Source organism: Salmo salar, chromosome 18 (assembly GCF_965601325.2).
Source record: "Salmo salar chromosome 18, fSalSal1, whole genome shotgun sequence".
NCBI classification, from domain to species: domain Eukaryota; kingdom Metazoa; phylum Chordata; class Actinopteri; order Salmoniformes; family Salmonidae; genus Salmo; species Salmo salar.
Window position 1 is genome coordinate 98,269,881 of NC_138308.1, and position 21,415 is coordinate 98,291,295.

Sequence of the window (21,415 nt, forward strand, 5' to 3'; positions counted from 1 at the left end):
TAAAAAAAAAATGTATGTAACAACTGCTGATTTCCCCTTTAATTCCCAAACGTTAGATTCTAAAATCATCCCTTAGTTCTAGAATTCTCTCCCAGCCCATCACACCGTCTCACACAGCCTTCTCTGGAGGTACACCATTGGTCAGCAGTCAGCTAAGTCACACACTGCCCAGGGCCCTTAACCAATAGGACGCTCTATCCCAGATGCTACCTGTCTGCACCATCTGTCTAGGACTGTATCCCAAATGGTAGCATATTCCCTATGTAGTGCACTTCTTTCTTAAATAATGCGCTGCTTGACCCGATGACCCTGGTCAAAAGTAGTGCACTATACAGGGAAAAGGGTGCCGTTTGGGAACGAAGCCCACGCATTGTCCTGTCAGGTACTCGTAGTGTACTTGGTGGGTACTTAGGCTTCGTGCCACACGGTTAGATGTCATTTGGTCGATGGCAGAGGTACGCAGTGAGGTGGAGACTAGTTCTCTAGGTCTAGGAGCCCCACAGCTGGCAGATTACCCTCAGCTACCACACCCTGCTGCAGACCCTACGCTGCCTGTAGCAGAGCCCCAGCTACCTGGAGAAGAGCCCCTGAAGGTACCTGAGGACCGCCAGCCAGAGACCCAGGCTGAGCCTGACACCTGTCCACTGCCACCCAGGAGGATGTGGGAGGACAGCTTCGACACAGAGAAGTGAGTTATATTCTAGAGGGTTCCGTCTGTGTTCCGTCCAGTGTTCTGTGTTCTAAAGTGTTCTGTTTCCTGAGTATTCTGTCAAATGTTTTAGTCTTGGGGGTTTTGTGTTCTAGAGTGTTCAGTTGTTTTAATCTTGAGTGTTCTGTCTCTGTTCTAGTCTAGTGTTCTGTGTTCTAGAGGGTTCTGTCTATATTATAGTCTAGTGTTCTGTGTTCTAGTCTAGTGTTCTAGAGGGTTCTGTCTATATTATAGTCTAGTGTTCTGTGTTCTAGAGGGTTCTGTCTATATAATAGTCTAGTGTTCTAGAGGGTTCTGTCTATATTATAGTCTAGTGTTCTGTGTTCTAGAGGGTTCTGTCTATATTATAGTCTAGTGTTCTGTGTTCTAGAGGGTTCTGTCTATATTATAGTCTAGTGTTCTCTGTTCTAGAGGGTTCTGTCTATATAATAGTCTAGTGTTCTGTGTTCTAGAGGGTTCTGTCTATATAATAGTCTAGTGTTCTAGAGGGTTCTGTCTATATAATAGTCTAGTGTTCTAGAGGGTTCTGTCTATATTATAGTCTAGTGTTCTGTGTTCTAGAGGGTTCTGTCTATATTATAGTCTAGTGTTCTAGAGGGTTCTGTCTATATAATAGTCTAGTGTTCTGTGTTCTAGAGGGTTCTGTCTATATTATAGTCTAGTGTTCTGTGTTCTCGAAGGTTCTGTCGGTGTAATAGTCTAATGTTCTGTGTTTAAGACTAAGTGTTCTGTCTGTGTTCTAATGTTCTGAGTTATCGAGGGTTCTGTCTGTGTTGTAGTCTAGTGTTCTAATCTAGAGGGATCTGTCTACGTTCTAGTCTAGTGTTCTAATCTAGAGGGGTCTGTCTACGTTCTAGTCTAGTGTTCTAATCTAGAGGGTTCTGTCTACGTTCTAGTCTAGTGTTCTAATCTAGAGGGTTCTGTCTACGTTCTAGTCTAGTGTTCTAATCTAGAGGGATCTGTCTGCATTCTAGAATGGGATAGAATCACCGGCAGAAAGCTGATAAATGATATATTTCACCGTCGTTAAAATTGGTTCTTGTAAGAGTTATTGATAATCGATCATATCAGATCCACATTTCACAGACAGGCTATACACACACACACACACACACACACACACACACACACACACACACACACACACACACACACACACACACACACACACACACACACACACACACACACACACACACACACTAACTGTGTGTATTGTCGTCCACCAGTTACTCAGCGGTGTCGTGGAGGCAGTATTTTGACCAGTCGGAGGACATCCCAGTAGGACCATCAGAGACCAGAGATGTGTTCAGGGTCTACAGGAACGGAACTGATGGACCTCTACTGGTTCTGCTGCACGGAGGAGGACACTCTGCCCTGTCTTGGGCTGTTTTTACTGTGAGTCTGTACTATCCTTTACAATACTATCTACAGCTTGGTGAACAATGTTCAGAACTCTGTAAGGTTACATGGTGTTCCACAGGGTTCAGTCCTGCCTGGCCCGTTAATCTAAACTGTCTAAACAATAAATCCATCATTTTTTTTTGTGTGTGTGTTTTTACTGACCAGTATTTGACACTTTCCATTCTTGTAAAAAAAAAAGAAATATATATATATTTTTTTTTAGTTTCTGTCTAAACTGTTCATACGGTCTCCACATCATCTATAAACTCTGGGCTCATCACCTGACCAGCATTTCAGATTTCCATTCCTGTTATAATACCCGTTTTTCTTGTTTTGTCTGTCGCTCCATCTCCTCGGGTCTCCAGACAGCCATAGCAAGTAGGGTGACCTGCAGGGTGCTGGCCATGGACCTAAGGGGTCACGGTGAGTTCAGAGAGCAAAAAAGGTCATCATCAGAATGCCACTCTATTTGATTGTAGTGGACTAGTCATGGCAATAAGGTTGCCATTTTAGATCCGTCCATAGTGTTTTATATAGTCACATTTACATTTACATTTTTAGTCATTTAGCAGACGCTCTTATCCAGAGCGACTTACAGTAGTGCATGCATACATTTCATTTCATGCATTTAAAAAAATAATAATTGTACAGTCACATTTTGTATAGTCACATCATAAAGACTTCAAAACCCAATGTTTACAGAACATATTTTACCTCTCCTTCTCTCCAGGTTCCACCCAGGTACGTCAGTCAGACGACCTCTCCACACAGACCATGTCTAGGTAAGAAGAAACACTCCTGTAAAACATAAAGAAATAACTTCCTGTCCCTCTACCTCTCTACCTGTACATCACCTGTCTCTCTTGTCCCGCCACTCTTAGGGATGTGGCCAATGTGGTGCGAGCGTGCTACGGAGAGGCCCCTCCCCCCATCGTCCTGGTTGGTCACAGTATGGGCGGGGCAATCGCTGTTCACACCGCCTCCAGCATGCTCCTCCCCACTACTGTAGGACTGGTGGTGATAGACGTGGTGGAAGGTAAGAACCAGTCCATACTGTTAGCAGCAGGTTCCTCCCCACTACTGGTAGGGCCAAAATTGGATTTGTTTTCAAGACCTTCGTGGATCTGTGTAATCTGAGGGAAATATGTGTCTCTAATATGGTCATACATTTGGACAGGAGGTTAGGAAGTGCAGCTCAGTTTCCACCTCATTTTGTGGGCAGTGTTGCACATAACCTGTCTTCTCTTGAGAGCCAGGTCTGCCTACAGCGGCCTTTCTCAATAGCAAGGCTATGCTCACTGAGTCTGTACATAGTCAAAGCTTTCCTTAAGTTTGGGTCAGTCACAGTGGTCAGGTATTCTGACACTGTGTACTCTCTGTTTAGGGCCAAATAGCAGTATAGTTTGCTCAGTTTTTTTATAAATTCTTTCCAATGTGTCAAGTAATTATCTTTTTGTTTTCTAATGATTTGGTAGGGTCTAATTGTGTTGCTGTCCTGGGGCTCTGTGGGGCTCTCTCTCTCTCTCTCTCTCTCTCTAGGCAGTGCCATGGAGATGCTACACAGCATGCAGAACTTCCTGAAAGGACGACCCAAGTCTTTTGAGTCTATTGCCCATGCCATAGAGTGGAGGTGAGGAACGTTCAGCAATACACCACTCCTTAACGTTAGGTAGCGTTTCAAAAGACAGTCTATAGAAATATAATGTATTGTTATTATTATTATCTGTCTGTTCCATAGAGTGCTATGCTACGCTACGTTTCACAGTGTTGGTAGTGCTGTTTTTCAACAGTTCCTGTTGTCTGTCTGTCTGTCTGTCTGTCTGTCTGTCTGTCTGTCTGTCTGTGTGTCTGTGTGTGTGTGTGTGTGTGTGTGTGTGTGTGTGTGTGTGTGTGTGTGTGTCTGTGTGTGTGTGTGCGCGCGCGTGCGTGTGTGTGTGTGTGCTCTCTCCTTCAGTGTTAAGAGCGGTCAGATCAGGAACCGGGAATCAGCACGAGTATCCATGGTGGGACAGATCAAGAGGTAAACCATGCTAATGGAACCATGCTAATGGAACCATGCTAATGGAACCATGCTAATGGAACCATGCTAATCCTAGTTTAATGGAACCATGCTAATGGAACCATGCTAATCCTAGTTTAATGGAACCATGCTAATCCTAGTTTAATGGAACCATGCTAATGGAACCATGCTAATGGAACCATGCTAATCCTAGTTTAATGGAACCATGCTAATGGAACCATGCTAATCCTAGTTTAATGGAACCATGCTAATCCTAGTTTAATGGAACCATGCTAATCCTAGTTTAATGGAACCATGCTAATGGAACCATGCTAATCCTAGTTTAATGGAACCATGCTAATGGAACCATGCTAATGGAACCATGCTAATCCTAGTTTAATGGAACCATGCTAATGGAACCATGCTAATCCTAGTTTAATGGAACCATGCTAATCCTAGTTTAATGGAACCATGCTAATCCTAGTTTAATGGAACCATGCTAATGGAACCATGCTAATCCTAGTTTAATGGAACCATGCTAATGGAACCATGCTAATGGAACCATGCTAATCCTAGTTTAATGGAACCATGCTAATCCTAGTTTAATGGAACCATGCTAATCCTAGTTTAATGGAACCATGCTAATCCTAGTTTAATGGAACCATGCTAATCCTAGTTTAATGGAACCATGCTAATCCTAGTTTAATGGAACCATGCTAATCCTAGTTTAATGGAACCATGCTAATGGAACCATGCTAATGGAACCATGCTAATCCTAGTTTAATGGAACCATGCTAATGGAACCATGCTAATCCTAGTTTAATGGAACCTGAGGGGTATACTGCACAGCCGCCTAAATATTCTGAGAAATAACTTTACAAAATCTGATCTGACCCAAACACATATCTTAATTTATCTATCTTTCCTAATGAACCAGAAAATCTGTTTATCAATGTTAGCTGGCTAATTTATTGATACCGCTTTGAAGAAGTAAAGCCCTCTTGTCGTTGCTGGTTGTTGCATAAGCAGTATACGAAATAACACAGCGTTCATATTCAATGTAAACTTCAGTTAGTTATCCGGGACGTCCCTAAAATATAACTTCTACCCTCGTCCGCTGACTTTTTCCACATTTTGTTTACGTTACAGACGTATTCTAAAATGTATTAAATAATTTTTTTCCCCTCATCAATCTACAAACGATACCCCATAATGACAAAGTGAAAACAGGTTTCATTATTTTGTTTTGCAAATTTGTTAAAAATAAGAAACAAAAATAACTTATTTACGTAAGTATTCAGACCCTTCGCTATGAGAATTTGAAATTGAGCTCAGGTGCATCCTGTTTCCATTGATCATCCTTGAGATGTTTCTACAACTTCATTGGAGTCCACCTGTGGTAAATTCAATTGATTGGACATGATTTGGAAAGGCACCCACCTCTCTATATAAGGTCCCACAGTTGACAGAGCATGTCAGAGCTAAAACCAAGCCATGAGGTTGAAGGAATTGCCGGTAGAGCTCCGAGAGAGGATTGTGACGAGGCACATATCTGGGGAAGGGTACCAAAACATTTCTGCAGCATTGAAGGTCCCCAAGAACACAGTGGCCTCCATCATCCTTCAATGGAAGAAGTTTGGAACCACCAAGACTCTTCCTAGAGCTGGCCGCCCAGCCAAACGGAGCAATCAGGGGAGAAGGGCCTTGGTCAGGGAGGTGACCAAGAACCCAATGGTCACTCTGGAGGAGCTCCAGAGTTCCTCTGTAGAGATGGGAGACCTTCCACCTCTGCAGCACCCCACCAATCAGGCCTTTATAGGTAGAGTTGCCAGACGGAAGCCACTACTAAGTAAAAGGCACATGACAGACCGCTTGGTGTTTGCCAAAAGGCACCTAAAGGACTCTCAGACCATCAGAAACAAGATTCTCTGGTCTGATGAAACCAAGATTGAACTCTTTGGCCTGAATGCCAAACGTCACGTCTGGAGGAAAACTGGCACCATCCTAACGGTGAAGCATGGTGGTGGCAGCATCATGCTGTAAGGAAGTTTTTCAGCAGAATGGACTGGGAGACTCGTCAGGATCGACGGAAAGATGAATGGAGCAAAGTACAGGGAGATCCTTGATGAAAACCTGCTCCAGAGCACTCAGGACCCCAGACTGGAGCGAAGGTTCACCTTCCAACAGGACAACGACCCTAAGCACACAGCCAAGACAACGCAGGAGTGGCTTCGGGACAAGTCTCTGAATGTCCTTGAGTGGTCCAGCCAGAGCCCAGACTTGAACCAGATCTAACATCTCTGGAGAGACCTGAAAATATCTGTACAGCAATGCTCCCCATCCAACCTGACAGAGCTTGAGAGGATCTGCAGAGATGAATGGGAGAAACTCCCCAAATACAGGTGTGCCAAGCTTGTAGCGTCATAACCAAGACTCGAGGCTGTAATCGCTGCCAAATGTACATCAAATGTACATCAACAAAGTACTGAGTAAAGGGTCTGAATACTTATGTAAATGTGATATTTCCGTTTTTTATTTTTAATAAATTGTATATACATTTTAACAAAAGCCAGTCATTAGTTCTGAGATTCGGAAGTTCATTCTATCCATTCTATCTGCAATGGTTGCTATGCAAATAAAAAATAATCGGCATGTAGCTATAGAGGCTAGTTACTAATTTTCTAGCAAGCCAACTAAAGTTAACACATGATCGCATCAAGCATCTGAAATTACAGCAAACTATGTGCACTTTCCTTTCTTTTACCTTTTTTTTCTATTGACATTTAATTGGATATATCCATTATAACGATCCTTATAAATTGGCTCACAGAAGCTGTCAGTCTCGTCACGTTCATATTCATGACACAGTGGAGATTGAAAAAGAAACCCAGCAAGGTTTAGACAAACCCTAACTGTCGCAATCCGAATGCTAGCCTAGTAGCTTGAGGAAATAATGTCTAGACACGTTTTTACATGGGAGATGAAGTTTATAAATTGACTGGCTGGGCTGTGGGCTAGTGGATGTGCATTGATACAGCTAATGGAACTGTGAACTGGCATTACCCCGGGGGAATACGGAGATTGTAGTGCTATAACTCCCTGCTATTAACCAATCAGCTTCCAGTAGCCGAACACGCCATTTTATAATGGTTGGTAGATTAAGCCAATGCCTATGAGTTTTCTCCCAGTCTTTCTGTATTGGCTAACGAAGGCCAAGTTTGACGTGTTGCTCTACCAGACTCTTCACGCATTTGGCCAGAATTGTCTGGGAACAAGATTACCCTAACCCTAACCTTAAAGACGTCCTCCAGCGATTTTGGAACTTTTACTGTTGAAAAGCGATATTCCAAGTATAAATACAGTAAAGTAGACTAAAGGGTAAAATAAAATAATAAAAAAACTCTGAGCAAAATAGTTTTTTTTTTTTTTTTTGGCACAACTGCAAACTTCACATAGGGAATTTGTGATCTGTATCATGACTTACCTGGACCACCTATTGAGATGTGCCTTCTATTAAGTAAATCAGGAGTTAAACGAGGTTAAACAGAGACTCGAGTTCCACTTTAACCATTTAAAATTTAAACTTCAACGGGGTGACATCAGAGTTGGACATGCCAAGGATCCAATTTAGACGTCTCAAAATGTCACACCTGTACTCTGTAGGCATGTAGAGGTGGAGGATGTTGTTGAATCACCTGAGCAGGCCATCCCTGTTAGTGACGTAGTCGTCGAGGGAAACGAGGAGATCTACGTTGACCCGAGCTACGTTAGCGACAAGCCAGACGGTACGCCAGAGGTGAGCATCCCAGAACCCGAGGTAAGAAACCAACGTCCTTTACACACACACACACACACACACACACACACACACACACACACACACACACACACACACACACACACACACACACACACACACACTAACCACCATTTTGTTTGTTGTTTTACCTTTATTTAAGCAGGGGACTCACCATTGAGACGAGGGTATCTTTCACAAGGGAGCAAATATACACTATCATATATACATTATCAAACCAAAATGTAGAATGTAATAGAAAACCAGTAAATTACAACCCACTATTCAACAAGTAAGAAGGTCCATTTTTAGTTGCCAGAACATTGCATTGTGTAGTTGGATCCAGCAATGAAGTGCTTTAAAACTGAAAGAGGATTTACTTACGTAGTTCGTGTTAATTTCGTAGACAAAAATATTTGATGATACTATAACTGACTAAATAGATCCAGAAAAAAACTATAGTTAAATGAAAAATATTTACATTTTGACTAAAACGAGACGATATTATCTCTGTGACTAAAATCTGACTACTGCGTGCAATGCCAGGGTTGTGGGTTCGATTCCCACGGGGGGCCAGTACAAAAAAAAAAATGCATGAAATGAAATGTATGTATTCACTACTGTAAGTCACTCTGGATAAGAGCGTCTGCTAAATTACTAAAATGTAAAAATGTAAATGTAAGTGGAGTGGACAATAGTTTTTGGAGATATTGAGAATTTTTCACATCGTGATAAACACAATTAATATTAGCAGCACAGATGCGCTGAGCAGTGGGAAGAAAGAGCCACACCCGGCACACAGGCGACATCAGCTGGTGAGCTGCAGGGGAGCAAGTGATGAGTGTGGGCAGACAAGCTATGCTCCGGCTCTGCCTCCGATTATACAGGCTACTCTCTTGCTTCACCTTAGCTAACCAGTCACCACCAACCTTCTTGTTAGCTACCCTTTGACTGGTTAAGAAACACAAGCTGTTTTACGAATTTAAAACAGAAACAGTATTGAGTTTAATAGTAAAACGACAGTCTGTTTTTATTTCTCTTGAGTTTAATAGTAAAACGACAGTCTGTTTTTATTTCTCTTGAGTTTAATAGTGAAACGACAGTCTGTTTTTATTTCTCTTGAGTTTAATAGTGAAACGACAGTCTGTTTTTATTTCTCTTGAGTTTAATAGTAAAACGACAGTCTGTTTTTATTTCTCTTGAGTTTAATAGTGAAACGACAGTCTGTTTTTATTTCTCTTGAGTTTAATAGTGAAACGACAGTCTGTTTTTATTTCTCTTGAGTTTAATAGTGAAACGACAGTCTGTTTTTATTTCTCTTGAGTTTAATAGTGAAACGACAGTCTGTTTTTATTTCTCTTGAGTTTAATAGTGAAACGACAGTCTGTTTTTATTTCTCTTGAGTTTAATAGTGAAACGACAGTCTGTTTTTATTTCTCTTGAGTTTAATAGTAAAACGACAGTCTGTTTTTATTTCTCTTGAGTTTAATATTAAAACGACAGTCTGTTTTTATTTCTCTTGAGTTTAATAGTGAAACGACAGTCTGTTTTTATTTCTCTTGAGTTTAATAGTAAAACGACAGTCTGTTTTTATTTCTCTTGAGTTTAATAGTGAAACGACAGTCTGTTTTTATTTCTCTTGAGTTTAATAGTGAAACGACAGTCTGTTTTTATTTCTCTTGAGTTTAATAGTGAAACGACAGTCTGTTTTTATTTCTCTTGAGTTTAATAGTGAAACGACAGTCTGTTTTTATTTCTCTTGAGTTTAATAGTGAAACGACAGTCTGTTTTTATTTCTCTTGAGTTTAATAGTAAAACGACAGTCTGTTTTTATTTCTCTTGAGTTTAATAGTAAAACGACAGTCTGTTTTTATTTCTCTTGAGTTTAATAGTGAAACGACAGTCTGTTTTTATTTCTCTTGAGTTTAATAGTAAAACGACAGTCTGTTTTTATTTCTCTTGAGTTTAATATTAAAACGACAGTCTGTTTTTATTTCTCTTGAGTTTAATAGTGAAACGACAGTCTGTTTTTATTTCTCTTGAGTTTAATAGTAAAACGACAGTCTGTTTTTATTTCTCTTGAGTTTAATAGTGAAACGACAGTCTGTTTTTATTTCTCTTGAGTTTAATAGTAAAACGACAGTCTGTTTTTATTTCTCTTGAGTTTAATATTAAAACGACAGTCTGTTTTTATTTCTCTTGAGTTTAATAGTGAAACGACAGTCTGTTTTTATTTCTCTTGAGTTTAATAGTAAAACGACAGTCTGTTTTTATTTCTCTTGAGTTTAATAGTGAAACGACAGTCTGTTTTTATTTCTCTTGAGTTTAATAGTAAAACGACAGTCTGTTTTTATTTCTCTTGAGTTTAATAGTAAAACGAGTTTAATAGTGAAACGACAGTCTGTTTTTATTTCTCTTGAGTTTAATAGTAAAACGACAGTCTGTTTTTATTTCTCTTGAGTTTAATAGTGAAACGACAGTCTGTTTTTATTTCTCTTGAGTTTAATAGTGAAACGACAGTCTGTTTTTATTTCTCTTGAGTTTAATAGTGAAACGACAGTCTGTTTTTATTTCTCTTGAGTTTAATAGTGAAACGACAGTCTGTTTTTATTTCTCTTGAGTTTAATAGTGAAACGACAGTCTGTTTTTATTTCTCTTGAGTTTAATAGTAAAACGACAGTCTGTTTTTATTTCTCTTGAGTTTAATATTAAAACGACAGTCTGTTTTTATTTCTCTTGAGTTTAATAGTGAAACGACAGTCTGTTTTTATTTCTCTTGAGTTTAATAGTAAAACGACAGTCTGTTTTTATTTCTCTTGAGTTTAATAGTGAAACGACAGTCTGTTTTTATTTCTCTTGAGTTTAATAGTGAAACGACAGTCTGTTTTTATTTCTCTTGAGTTTAATAGTGAAACGACAGTCTGTTTTTATTTCTCTTGAGTTTAATAGTGAAACGACAGTCTGTTTTTATTTCTCTTGAGTTTAATAGTGAAACGACAGTCTGTTTTTATTTCTCTTGAGTTTAATAGTAAAACGACAGTCTGTTTTTATTTCTCTTGAGTTTAATAGTAAAACGACAGTCTGTTTTTATTTCTCTTGAGTTTAATAGTGAAACGACAGTCTGTTTTTATTTCTCTTGAGTTTAATAGTGAAACGACAGTCTGTTTTTATTTCTCTTGAGTTTAATAGTGAAACGACAGTCTGTTTTTATTTCTCTTGAGTTTAATAGTGAAACGACAGTCTGTTTTTATTTCTCTTGAGTTTAATAGTGAAACGACAGTCTGTTTTTATTTCTCTTGAGTTTAATAGTGAAACGACAGTCTGTTTTTATTTCTCTTGAGTTTAATAGTAAAACGACAGTCTGTTTTTATTTCTCTTGAGTTTAATAGTGAAACGACAGTCTGTTTTTATTTCTCTTGAGTTTAATAGTGAAACGACAGTCTGTTTTTATTTCTCTTGAGTTTAATAGTAAAACGACAGTCTGTTTTTATTTCTCTTGAGTTTAATAGTAAAACGACAGTCTGTTTTTATTTCTCTTGAGTTTAATAGTAAAACGACAGTCTGTTTTTATTTCTCTTGAGTTTAATAGTGAAACGACAGTCTGTTTTTATTTCTCTTGAGTTTAATAGTGAAACGACAGTCTGTTTTTATTTCTCTTGAGTTTAATAGTGAAACGACAGTCTGTTTTTATTTCTCTTGAGTTTAATAGTGAAACGACAGTCTGTTTTTATTTCTCTTGAGTTTAATAGTGAAACGACAGTCTGTTTTTATTTCTCTTGAGTTTAATAGTAAAACGACAGTCTGTTTTTATTTCTCTTGAGTTTAATAGTGAAACGACAGTCTGTTTTTATTTCTCTTGAGTTTAATAGTGAAACGACAGTCTGTTTTTATTTCTCTTGAGTTTAATAGTGAAACGACAGTCTGTTTTTATTTCTCTTGAGTTTAATAGTGAAACGACAGTCTGTTTTTATTTCTCTTGAGTTTAATAGTGAAACGACAGTCTGTTTTTATTTCTCTTGAGTTTAATAGTGAAACGACAGTCTGTTTTTATTTCTCTTGAGTTTAATAGTAAAACGACAGTCTGTTTTTATTTCTCTTGAGTTTAATAGTGAAACGACAGTCTGTTTTTATTTCTCTTGAGTTTAATAGTGAAACGACAGTCTGTTTTTATTTCTCTTGAGTTTAATAGTGAAACGACAGTCTGTTTTTATTTCTCTTGAGTTTAATAGTGAAACGACAGTCTGTTTTTATTTCTCTTGAGTTTAATAGTGAAACGACAGTCTGTTTTTATTTCTCTTGAGTTTAATAGTAAAACGACAGTCTGTTTTTATTTCTCTTGAGTTTAATAGTGAAACGACAGTCTGTTTTTATTTCTCTTGAGTTTAATAGTGAAACGACAGTCTGTTTTTATTTCTCTTGAGTTTAATAGTGAAACGACAGTCTGTTTTTATTTCTCTTGAGTTTAATAGTAAAACGACAGTCTGTTTTTATTTCTCTTGAGTTTAACCTCTCTAGGCTAGGCGGGACGAATTCGTCCCACCTACGTAACAGCCACGGCTATCCTGTGGCGCGATTTTCAAAACCTTAAAAATCCTATTACTTCAATTTCTCAAACATATGACTATTTTACAGCCATTTAAAGATAAGACTCTCGTTAATCTAACCACACTGTCCGATTTCAAAAAGGCTTTACAACGAAAGCAAAACATTAGATTATGTCAGCAGAGTACCAAGCCAGAAATAATCAGACACCCATTTTTCAAGCCAGCATATAATGTCACCAAAACCCAGAAGACAGCTAAATGCAGCACTCACCTTTGATGATCTTCATCAGATGACAACCCTAGGACATTATGTTATACAATACATGCATGTTTTGTTCAATCAAGTTCATATTTATATCAAAAACCAGCTTTTTACATTAGCATGTGACTAGCATGTGACTAATACAGTGAGATGCAGCCTACTACAGTGAGATGCAGCCTACTACAGTGAGATACAGCCTACTACAGTGAGATACAGCCTACTACAGTGAGATGCAGCCTACTACAGTGAGATGCAGCCTACTACAGTGAGATGCAGACTACTACAGTGAGATATAGCCTACAGCCTACTACAGTGAGATGCAGCCTACTACAGTGAGATGCAGCCTACTACAGTGAGATGCAGCCTACTACAGTGAGATGCAGCCTACTACAGTGAGATGCAGCCTGTAGGCCTACTACAGTGAGATGCAGACTACAGCCTACTACAGTGAGATGCAGCCTACTACAGTGAGATATAGCCTACAGCCTACTAAGGTGAGATGCAGACTACTACAGTGAGATGCAGCCTACAGTCTACTACAGTGAGATGCAGACTACTACAGTGAGATGCAGACTACAGCCTACTACAGTGAGATGCAGCCTACTACAGTGAGATGCAGCCTACTACAGTGAGATATAGCCTACAGCCTACTACAGTGAGATGCAGACTACAGCCTACTACAGTGAGATACAACCTACAGCCTACTACAGTGAGATGCAGACTACAGCCTACTACAGTGAGATACAACCTACAGCCTACTACAGTGAGATGCAGCCTACTACAGTGAGGTGCAGCCTAATACAGTGAGATGCAGCCTACTACAGTGAGATGCAGCCTACTACAGTGAGATGCAGCCTACTACAGTGAGATGCAGCCTACTACAGTGAGATGCAGCCTACTACAGTGAGATGCAGCCTACTACAGTGAGATGCAGCCTACTACAGTGAGATGCAGCCTACTACAGTGAGATGCAGTCTACTACAGTGAGATGCAGTCTACTACAGTGAGATGCAGCCTACTACAGTGAGATGCAGCCTACTACAGTGAGATGCAGCCTACTACAGTGAGATGCAGTCTATTACAGTGAGATGCAGCCTACAGTCTACTACAGTGAGATGCAGCCTACTACAGTGAGATGCAGCCGACAGCCTAATACAGTGAGATGCAGCCTACTACAGTGAGATGCAGCCTACAGCCTACTACAGTGAGATGCAGCCTACAGCCTAATACAGTGAGATGCAGTCTACTACAGTGAGATGCAGCCTACAGCCTAATACAGTGAGATGCAGTCTACTACAGTGAGATGCAGCCTACTACAGTGAGATGCAGCCTACAGCCTAATACAGTGAGATGCAGCCTACTACAGTGAGATGCAGCCTACAGCCTACTACAGTGAGATGCAGCCAACAGCCTACTACAGTGAGATGCAGCCTACTACAGTGAGATGCAGACTACTACAGTGAGATGAAGCCTACTACAGTGAGATGCAGCCTACTACAGTGAGATGCAGACTACTACAGTGAGATGCAGCCTACAGCCTACTACAGTGAGATGCAGCCTACAGCCTACTACAGTGAGATGCAGACTACAGCCTACTACAGTGAGATCCAGCCTACAGCCTACTACAGCCTTGTTCAGGGACAGATGACAGATTTTTACCTTGTCAGCTCAATCCAGCAACCTTTCGGTTACTGGCCCAACACTCTAAACACTAGGCTACCTGCTGCCGCAAAAGACAGAGGGGTCTGGGCCCGCAAAATGGTTTGATAGCCGCAGGTCTGTACGAGAAGGCAGGGGGAGGATGCTTTGGGAATATCTTACTCTCCTACCTCCATCTCGACTCCAACTTGACTCCGAAGGAGTAGAGTAAAAAGCAGGAGATCTCCAGCTCTCGTCGGATGGAAGTGTCAACCCGGGAAAATGGTCCATATTCATGGAAGAATCCACAGCAGCTACCTTAAAGAGGACGCCAGTCTCCTGGTCCATATTCATGGAAGAATCCACAGCAGCTACCTTAAAGAGGATTCCAGTCTCATGGTCCATATTCATGGTAGAATCCACAGCAGCTACAGAAAGAGGACGCCAGTCTCCTGGTCCATATTCATGATAGAATCCACAGCAGCTACAGAAAGAGGATTCCAGTCTCCTGGTCCATATTCATGATAGAATCCACAGCAGCTACAGAAAGAGGATTCCAGTCTCCTGGTCCATATTCATGATAGAATCCACAGCAGCTAATGTAGAGGACTCCAGTCTCGTCGAGCGCCAGTGACGGTCAGTGATAGTGATAGTTTAACAGTGTGGCATCAAAAGCAGCATTCAGCTTTAAAGTCCACCTTGTTCAGAGTGAGATGTTCTTTTTAAAGGGGCGTGATATTCTCTTTACAGTTCAATGATCCATTCTCAACACAGCGTTGTGTATACTTATTACAAGGTCTGTAAAATCCTCCTCCTGTGAACATGTATGTCGCTGGTCTCACATTTCAGTGTGACCAGTATTTCGATTTTCTGTTCAGTTTACACACTCCAGGAGAGGCAGAAGTGACCGATGCATTCAAGTGTGTTCTTCTAGTTAAACCTGGTGACGGTTTTAACCCTTTGGTGTGTTATCAGGGTGTGTATAGCTGGCGTATAGACCTGTCCAAAGCAGAGAAGTACTGGGACGGATGGTTCAGAGGAATCTCTAATCTGTTCCTAGGATGTAACCTGCCCAAACTGCTCCTGTTAGCAGGTATGTCACAATACAGTCTAATCCGTCCTTACTTTACTCCAGGTAACCCAGGTACATGACACTACAGTCTAATCCGTCTTTACCCCAGGTAACCCAGGTACATGACACTACAGTCTAATCCATCCTTTACCCCAGGTAACCCAGGTACTATAATACTTTACCCCAGGTAACCAGGTACATGACACTACAGTCTAATCCGTCTTTACCCCAGGTAACCTGGGTACATGACACTACAGTCTAATCCGTCCTTTACCCCAGGTAACCCAGGTACATGACACTACAGTCTAATCCGTCCTTACTTTACCCCAGGTACCCAGGTACATGACACTACAGTCTAATCCATCCTTTACCCCAGGTAACCCAGGTACATGACACTACAGTCTAATCCATCCTTTACCCCAGGTAACCAGGTACATGACACTACAGTCTAATCCGTCCTTACTTTACTCCAGGTAACCCAGGTACATGACACTACAGTCTAATCCGTCCTTTACCCCAGGTAACCCAGGTACATGACACTACAGTCTAATCCGTCCTTACTTTACCCCAGGTAACCCAGGTACATGACACTACAGTCTAATCCATCCTTTACCCCAGGTAACCCAGGTACATGACACTACAGTCTAATCCGTCCTTACTTTACTCCAGGTAACCCAGGTACATGACACTACAGTCTAATCCATCTTTACCCCAGGTACCCAGGTACATGACACTACAGTCTAATCCATCCTTTACCCCAGGTAACCCAGGTACATGACACTACAGTCTAATCCATCCTTTACCCCAGGTAACCCAGGTACATGACACTACAGTCTAATCCATCCTTTACCCCAGGTAACCAGGTACATGACACTACAGTCTAATCCATCCTTTACCCCAGGTAACCAGGTACATGACACTACAGTCTAATCCATCCTTTACCCCAGGTAACCAGGTACATGACACTACAGTCTAATCCGTCCTTACTTTACCCCAGGTAACCCAGGTACATGACACTATAGTCTAATCCATCCTTTACCCCAGGTAACCCAGGTACATGACACTACAGTCTAATCCATCCTTTACCCCAGGTAACCAGGTACATGACACTACAGTCTAATCCATCCTTTACCCCAGGTAACCCAGGTACATGACACTACAGTCTAATCCGTCCTTACTTTACCCCAGGTACCCAGGTACTATAATACTTTACCCCAGGTAACCAGGTACATGACACTACAGTCTAATCCGTCCTTACTTTACCCCAGGTACCCAGGTACATGACACTACAGTCTAATCCGTCCTTTACCCCAGGTAACCAGGTACTATAATACTTTACCCCAGGTAACCAGGTACATGACACTACAGTCTAATCCGTCCTTACTTTACCCCAGGTACCCAGGTACATGACACTACAGTCTAATCCGTCCTTTACCCCAGGTAACCTGGGTAACCTACTGGGTACATCCTACTCCATAGGCAGGAATCGTGCCTGCATTTCTCATTTGTTGTCCATTTTGGCTGCACCTTGGCCATACGTCATAGAGCTGTAATCTTAAAACGATAGTGCACCGTCTGATTCCCAGAGAGTCAGACGAACTGTTGGAAACCATTTGTATGTCTCTGTGTCCAGTATGAAGGAAGTTAGAGGTAGTTTGTATGTCTGGAGTGTGTTTCCCTTTAAAAGAAACCCGCGAGGTAAAATAATGACGAAGGATGTGTGTTTGTCACCAGGTGTAGATCGTCTGGACAGGGACCTGACTATAGGCCAAATGCAAGGTAGGTCTAAACAGCATTAAACAAACTGTAGAGCAACACAGTGTACAAGGTGGGTCTACACAGCCTTATACAGATTGCCCCACAGTGTACAACCAAACTACTGTGTGTGTGTGTGTGTGTGTGTGTGTGTGTGTGTGTGTGTGTGTGTGTGTGTGCGTGCGTGCGTGCGTGCGTGCGTGCGTGCGTGCGTGCGTGCGTGCGTGCGTGCGTGTGTGCGTGTGTGTGTTTAAACTATACTTTAAGACCAGAAGTCCCCACAAGATTAGTATATGAACAGAAATGTGACCAACTGGGGACATTTTGTTGGTCCCCCATGAGGTCAAATACGATTTCTATTTCTAAGGGGTTTAGGGTTAAAAATAGTGCTACGGTTAGAATTAGGTTTATGGTTAGGTTTAGGGTTAGAATTAGGGTTAGGATTAGGAGCTAGGGTTAGGAGCTAGGGTTAGTTTTAGGGTTAGTTTTAGGGTTAGGATTAGGAGCTAGGGTTAGGAGCTAGGGTTAGTTTTAGGGTTAGGAGCTAGGGTTAGTTTTAGGGTTAGTTTTAGGGTTAGGATTAGGAGCTAGGGTTAGGAGCTAGGGTTAGTTTTAGGGTTAGGAGCTAGGGTTAGTTTTAGGGTTAGTTTTAGGGTTAGGAGCTAGGGATAGTTTTAGGGTTAGGAGCTAGGATTAGGAGCTAGGGTTAGGAGCTAGGGTTAGTTTTAGGGTTAGGAGCTAGGGTTAGTTTTAGGGTTAGGAGCTAGGGTTAGGAGCTAGGGTTAGTTTTAGGGTTAATTTTAGGGTTAGGAGCTAGGGTTAGTTTTAGGGTTAGGAGCTAGGGTTAGGAGCTAGGGTTAGTTTTAGGGTTAGGAGCTAGGGTTAGGAGCTAGGGTTAGGTTTAGGGTTAGGAGCTAGGGTTAGTTTTAGGGTTAGGAGCTAGGGTTAGTTTTAGGGTTAGGAGCTAGGGTTAGTTTTAGGGTTAGGAGCTAGGGTTAGTTTTAGGGTTAGGAGCTAGTGTTAGTTTTAGGGCTAGGAGCTAGGGTTAGTTTTAGGGTTAGGAGCTAGGGTTAGGAGCTAGGGTTAGGAGCTAGGGTTGGGTTTAGGGATAGGGAAAATAGTATTTTGAATGGGACTAAATTGTGTGTTAGCTGTACAAGGTTAGCTGTACAAGACTGTGTGTGATAGAGAGAGCTAGTGTGTGTGTGTGTGTGTGTGAGAAAGAGAGTGGAGTGTGTGTGTGTGAGAAAGAGAGTGGAGTGTGTGCTCTCTGACTGAAGACCACCTGTTATATTATTCTCCTCAGGCAAATTCATGATGCAGGTGCTGCCCCCTAGTGGCCACGCAGTGCACGAGGACACACCAGACAAAGTAAGACACACACACATGCACATACGCACGCACACACACTCACACTAACATGCATGTTGTCTGTTGTGCAGGTTGCAGATGCTCTGGCCAGCTTTCTGTTCAGACACAAGTTTGCTGAGGCCAGCAGAGGTCAGCGCACGAGGTGAGACATGCTAACACGCTAACTGGCCCTGAACTTATAGTGAACATGCTAACTGAACCTATAGTGAATCTATAGAAACATGCTAACATGCTAACTGAACCTATAGTGAATCTATAGAAACATGCTAACATGCTAACTGAACCTATAGTGAATCTATAGAAACATTCTAACATGCTAACTGACCCTGATCCTATAGTGAATCTATAGAAACATGCTAACTGACCCTGATCCTATAGTGAATCTATAGAATTATGCTAACATGCTAACTCTCCCTGAACCTATAGAAACCTGCTAACTGACCCTGAGCCTATAGTGAATCTATAGAAACATGCTAACTGACCCTGAGCCTATATTGAATCTATAGAAACATGCTAACTGACCCCGAACCTATAGTGAATCTATAGAAACATGCTAACTGACCCCGAACCTATAGTGAATCTATAGAAACATGCTAACCTGCTAACTGACCCTGAACCTATAGAAACATGCTGACTGACCCTGAACCTATAGAAACATGCTAACTGACCCTGTACCTATAGAAACATGCTAACTGACCCTGAACTTATAGTGAATCTAACGAAAACATGCTAACTGACCCTGAACCTATTGTAAACCTATAGAAACATGCTAACATGCTAACTGACCCTGAACCTATTGTAAACCTAAAGAAACATGCTAACTGACCCTGAACCTATTGTAAACCTATAGAAACATGCTAACAGGCTAACTTAGCCTGAACCTATTGTAAACCTATAGAAACATGCTAACTGACCCTGAACCTATTGTAAACTTATAGAAACATGCTAACATGCTAACTGACCCTGAACCTATTGTAAACCTATAGAAACATGCTAACTCACTCTCTTTCAGCTCTTCCTACCCTTTCACGCGGTGAAGTCAGCAGGCCTACAGAGAACATCCAGTCTTTCTGTGTCCTGAACAACAAATGTTTTAATCAATAATTTTCATATTTTACTTTCCAACAGTTTAGAATGTTTTAGTATTAACCTTGGTTACATTATTTTAGCATCTTAGTCACTTAGAATTCCATCGTTTACAGTCGTAGTGTAGTTCAGTAAACATATTGCAGTGTTTTAAGGTAGAAGCCCCAGTAGTATGGGCAGCGGGATGGTGTTACATATGTAGTAAAATGTGTTTAGTTGGACTGTGACTCAACGTATGTAATAAAATGTTTAGTTGAACTGTGACTCAAACATGTGTGGGTAAACAGCTCTCATGGGAGAGGAATGTAACGATCACTAACACACAAACATACACACACACACTAAGGAAAGCAGGCATGCGCACACACACACACACACACACAGACACTAAGGAAAGCAGGCACACACAGTAATATGATTCAGGTGGGGAGGGATGATATTTCCATAAAGGTTGCATTTCCTGTTGTGTGAAGGAAGCCATGTTTTAAAGGACGCTAGAAAGACAACAATAACATGCAGTAGCAGGACTGTGGACTGGTTTCTGATAAACCTAGTCCTGGAATGTGGGCTGGTTTCTGATAAACCTAGTCCTGGAATACGAACTGGTTTCTGATAAACCTAGTCCTGGAATATGGTCTTGTTTCTGATAAACCTAGTCCTGGAATATGGCTGGTTTCTGATAAACCTAGTCCTGGAATACGGACTGGTTTCTGATAAACCTAGTCCTGGAATATGGTCTTGTTTCTGATAAACCTAGCCCTGGAATATGGCCTGGTTTCTGATAAACCTAGTCCTGGAATATGGCTGGTTTCTGATAAACCTAGTCCTGGAATATGGCTGGTTTCTGATAAACCTAGTCCTGGAATATGGCTGGTTTCTGATAAACCTAGTCCTAGAATACAGACTGGTTTCTGATAAACCTAGTCCTGGAATATGGGCTGAATCTGTTTTGGAAACCGGTGTGCTGTTGCAAATAGAAACCTGGCTCATTTCGCTTGTACTGTCCTTCCACGTTAATCTGTCATGTCATGTCTCCCTAAAGGTTTATTCCTGTTAATCTGTAATGTCTCACTAAGGGTTTATTCCTGTTAATCTGTCATGTCTCACTAAGGGTTTATTCCTGTTAATCTGTAATGTCTCACTAAGGGTTTATTCCTGTTAATCTGTAATGTCTCCCTAAAGGTTTATTCCTGTTAATCTGTAATGTCTCACTAAGGGTTTATTCCTGTTAATCTGTAATGTCTCCCTAAGGGTTTATTCCTGTTAATCTGTAATGTCTCACTAAGGGTTTATTCACGTTAATCTGTAATGTCTCACTAAGGGTTTATTCCTGTTAATCTGTCATGTCTCACTAAGGGTTTATTCCTGTTAATCTGTAATGTCTCACTAAGGGTTTATTCCTGTTAATCTGTCATGTCTCACTAAGGGTTTATTCCTGTTAATCTGTAATGTCTCACTAAGGGTTTATTCCTGTTAATCTGTAATGTCTCACTAAGGGTTTATTCACGTTAATCTGTAATGTCTCACTAAGGGTTTATTCCTGTTAATCTGTCATGTCTCACTAAGGGTTTATTCCTGTTAATCTGTAATGTCTCACTAAGGGTTTATTCCTGTTAATCTGTCATGTCTCACTAAGGGTTTATTCACGTTAATCTGTAATGTCTCACTATGGGTTTATTCCTGTTAATCTGTCATGTCTCACTAAGGGTTTATTCCTGTTAATCTGTAATGTTCCTCTAAGGTTTTATTCATTAAAAGAGAGACGTGAACAAAAAAACA

General features: G+C 40.9%; 1 protein-coding gene across 1 annotated transcript; it reads left to right on the plus strand.

Annotated features, from left to right (window-relative positions):
• The first annotated feature begins 309 nt into the window (after positions 1-309).
• LOC106578192 (protein phosphatase methylesterase 1) lies at positions 310-21,413 on the plus strand. The gene is made up of 13 exons (XM_014156826.3): positions 310-688; positions 1,939-2,107; positions 2,479-2,536; positions 2,844-2,895; positions 2,995-3,149; positions 3,653-3,743; positions 4,068-4,133; positions 7,776-7,929; positions 15,328-15,445; positions 17,159-17,203; positions 18,486-18,550; positions 18,622-18,692; positions 19,563-21,413. The coding sequence occupies exons 1-13, from the start codon at positions 447-449 to the stop codon at positions 19,585-19,587; spliced, it is 1,311 nt and encodes a 436-aa protein (XP_014012301.1). The 5' UTR covers positions 310-446; the 3' UTR covers positions 19,588-21,413.
• Positions 21,414-21,415: the final 2 nt, after the last annotated feature.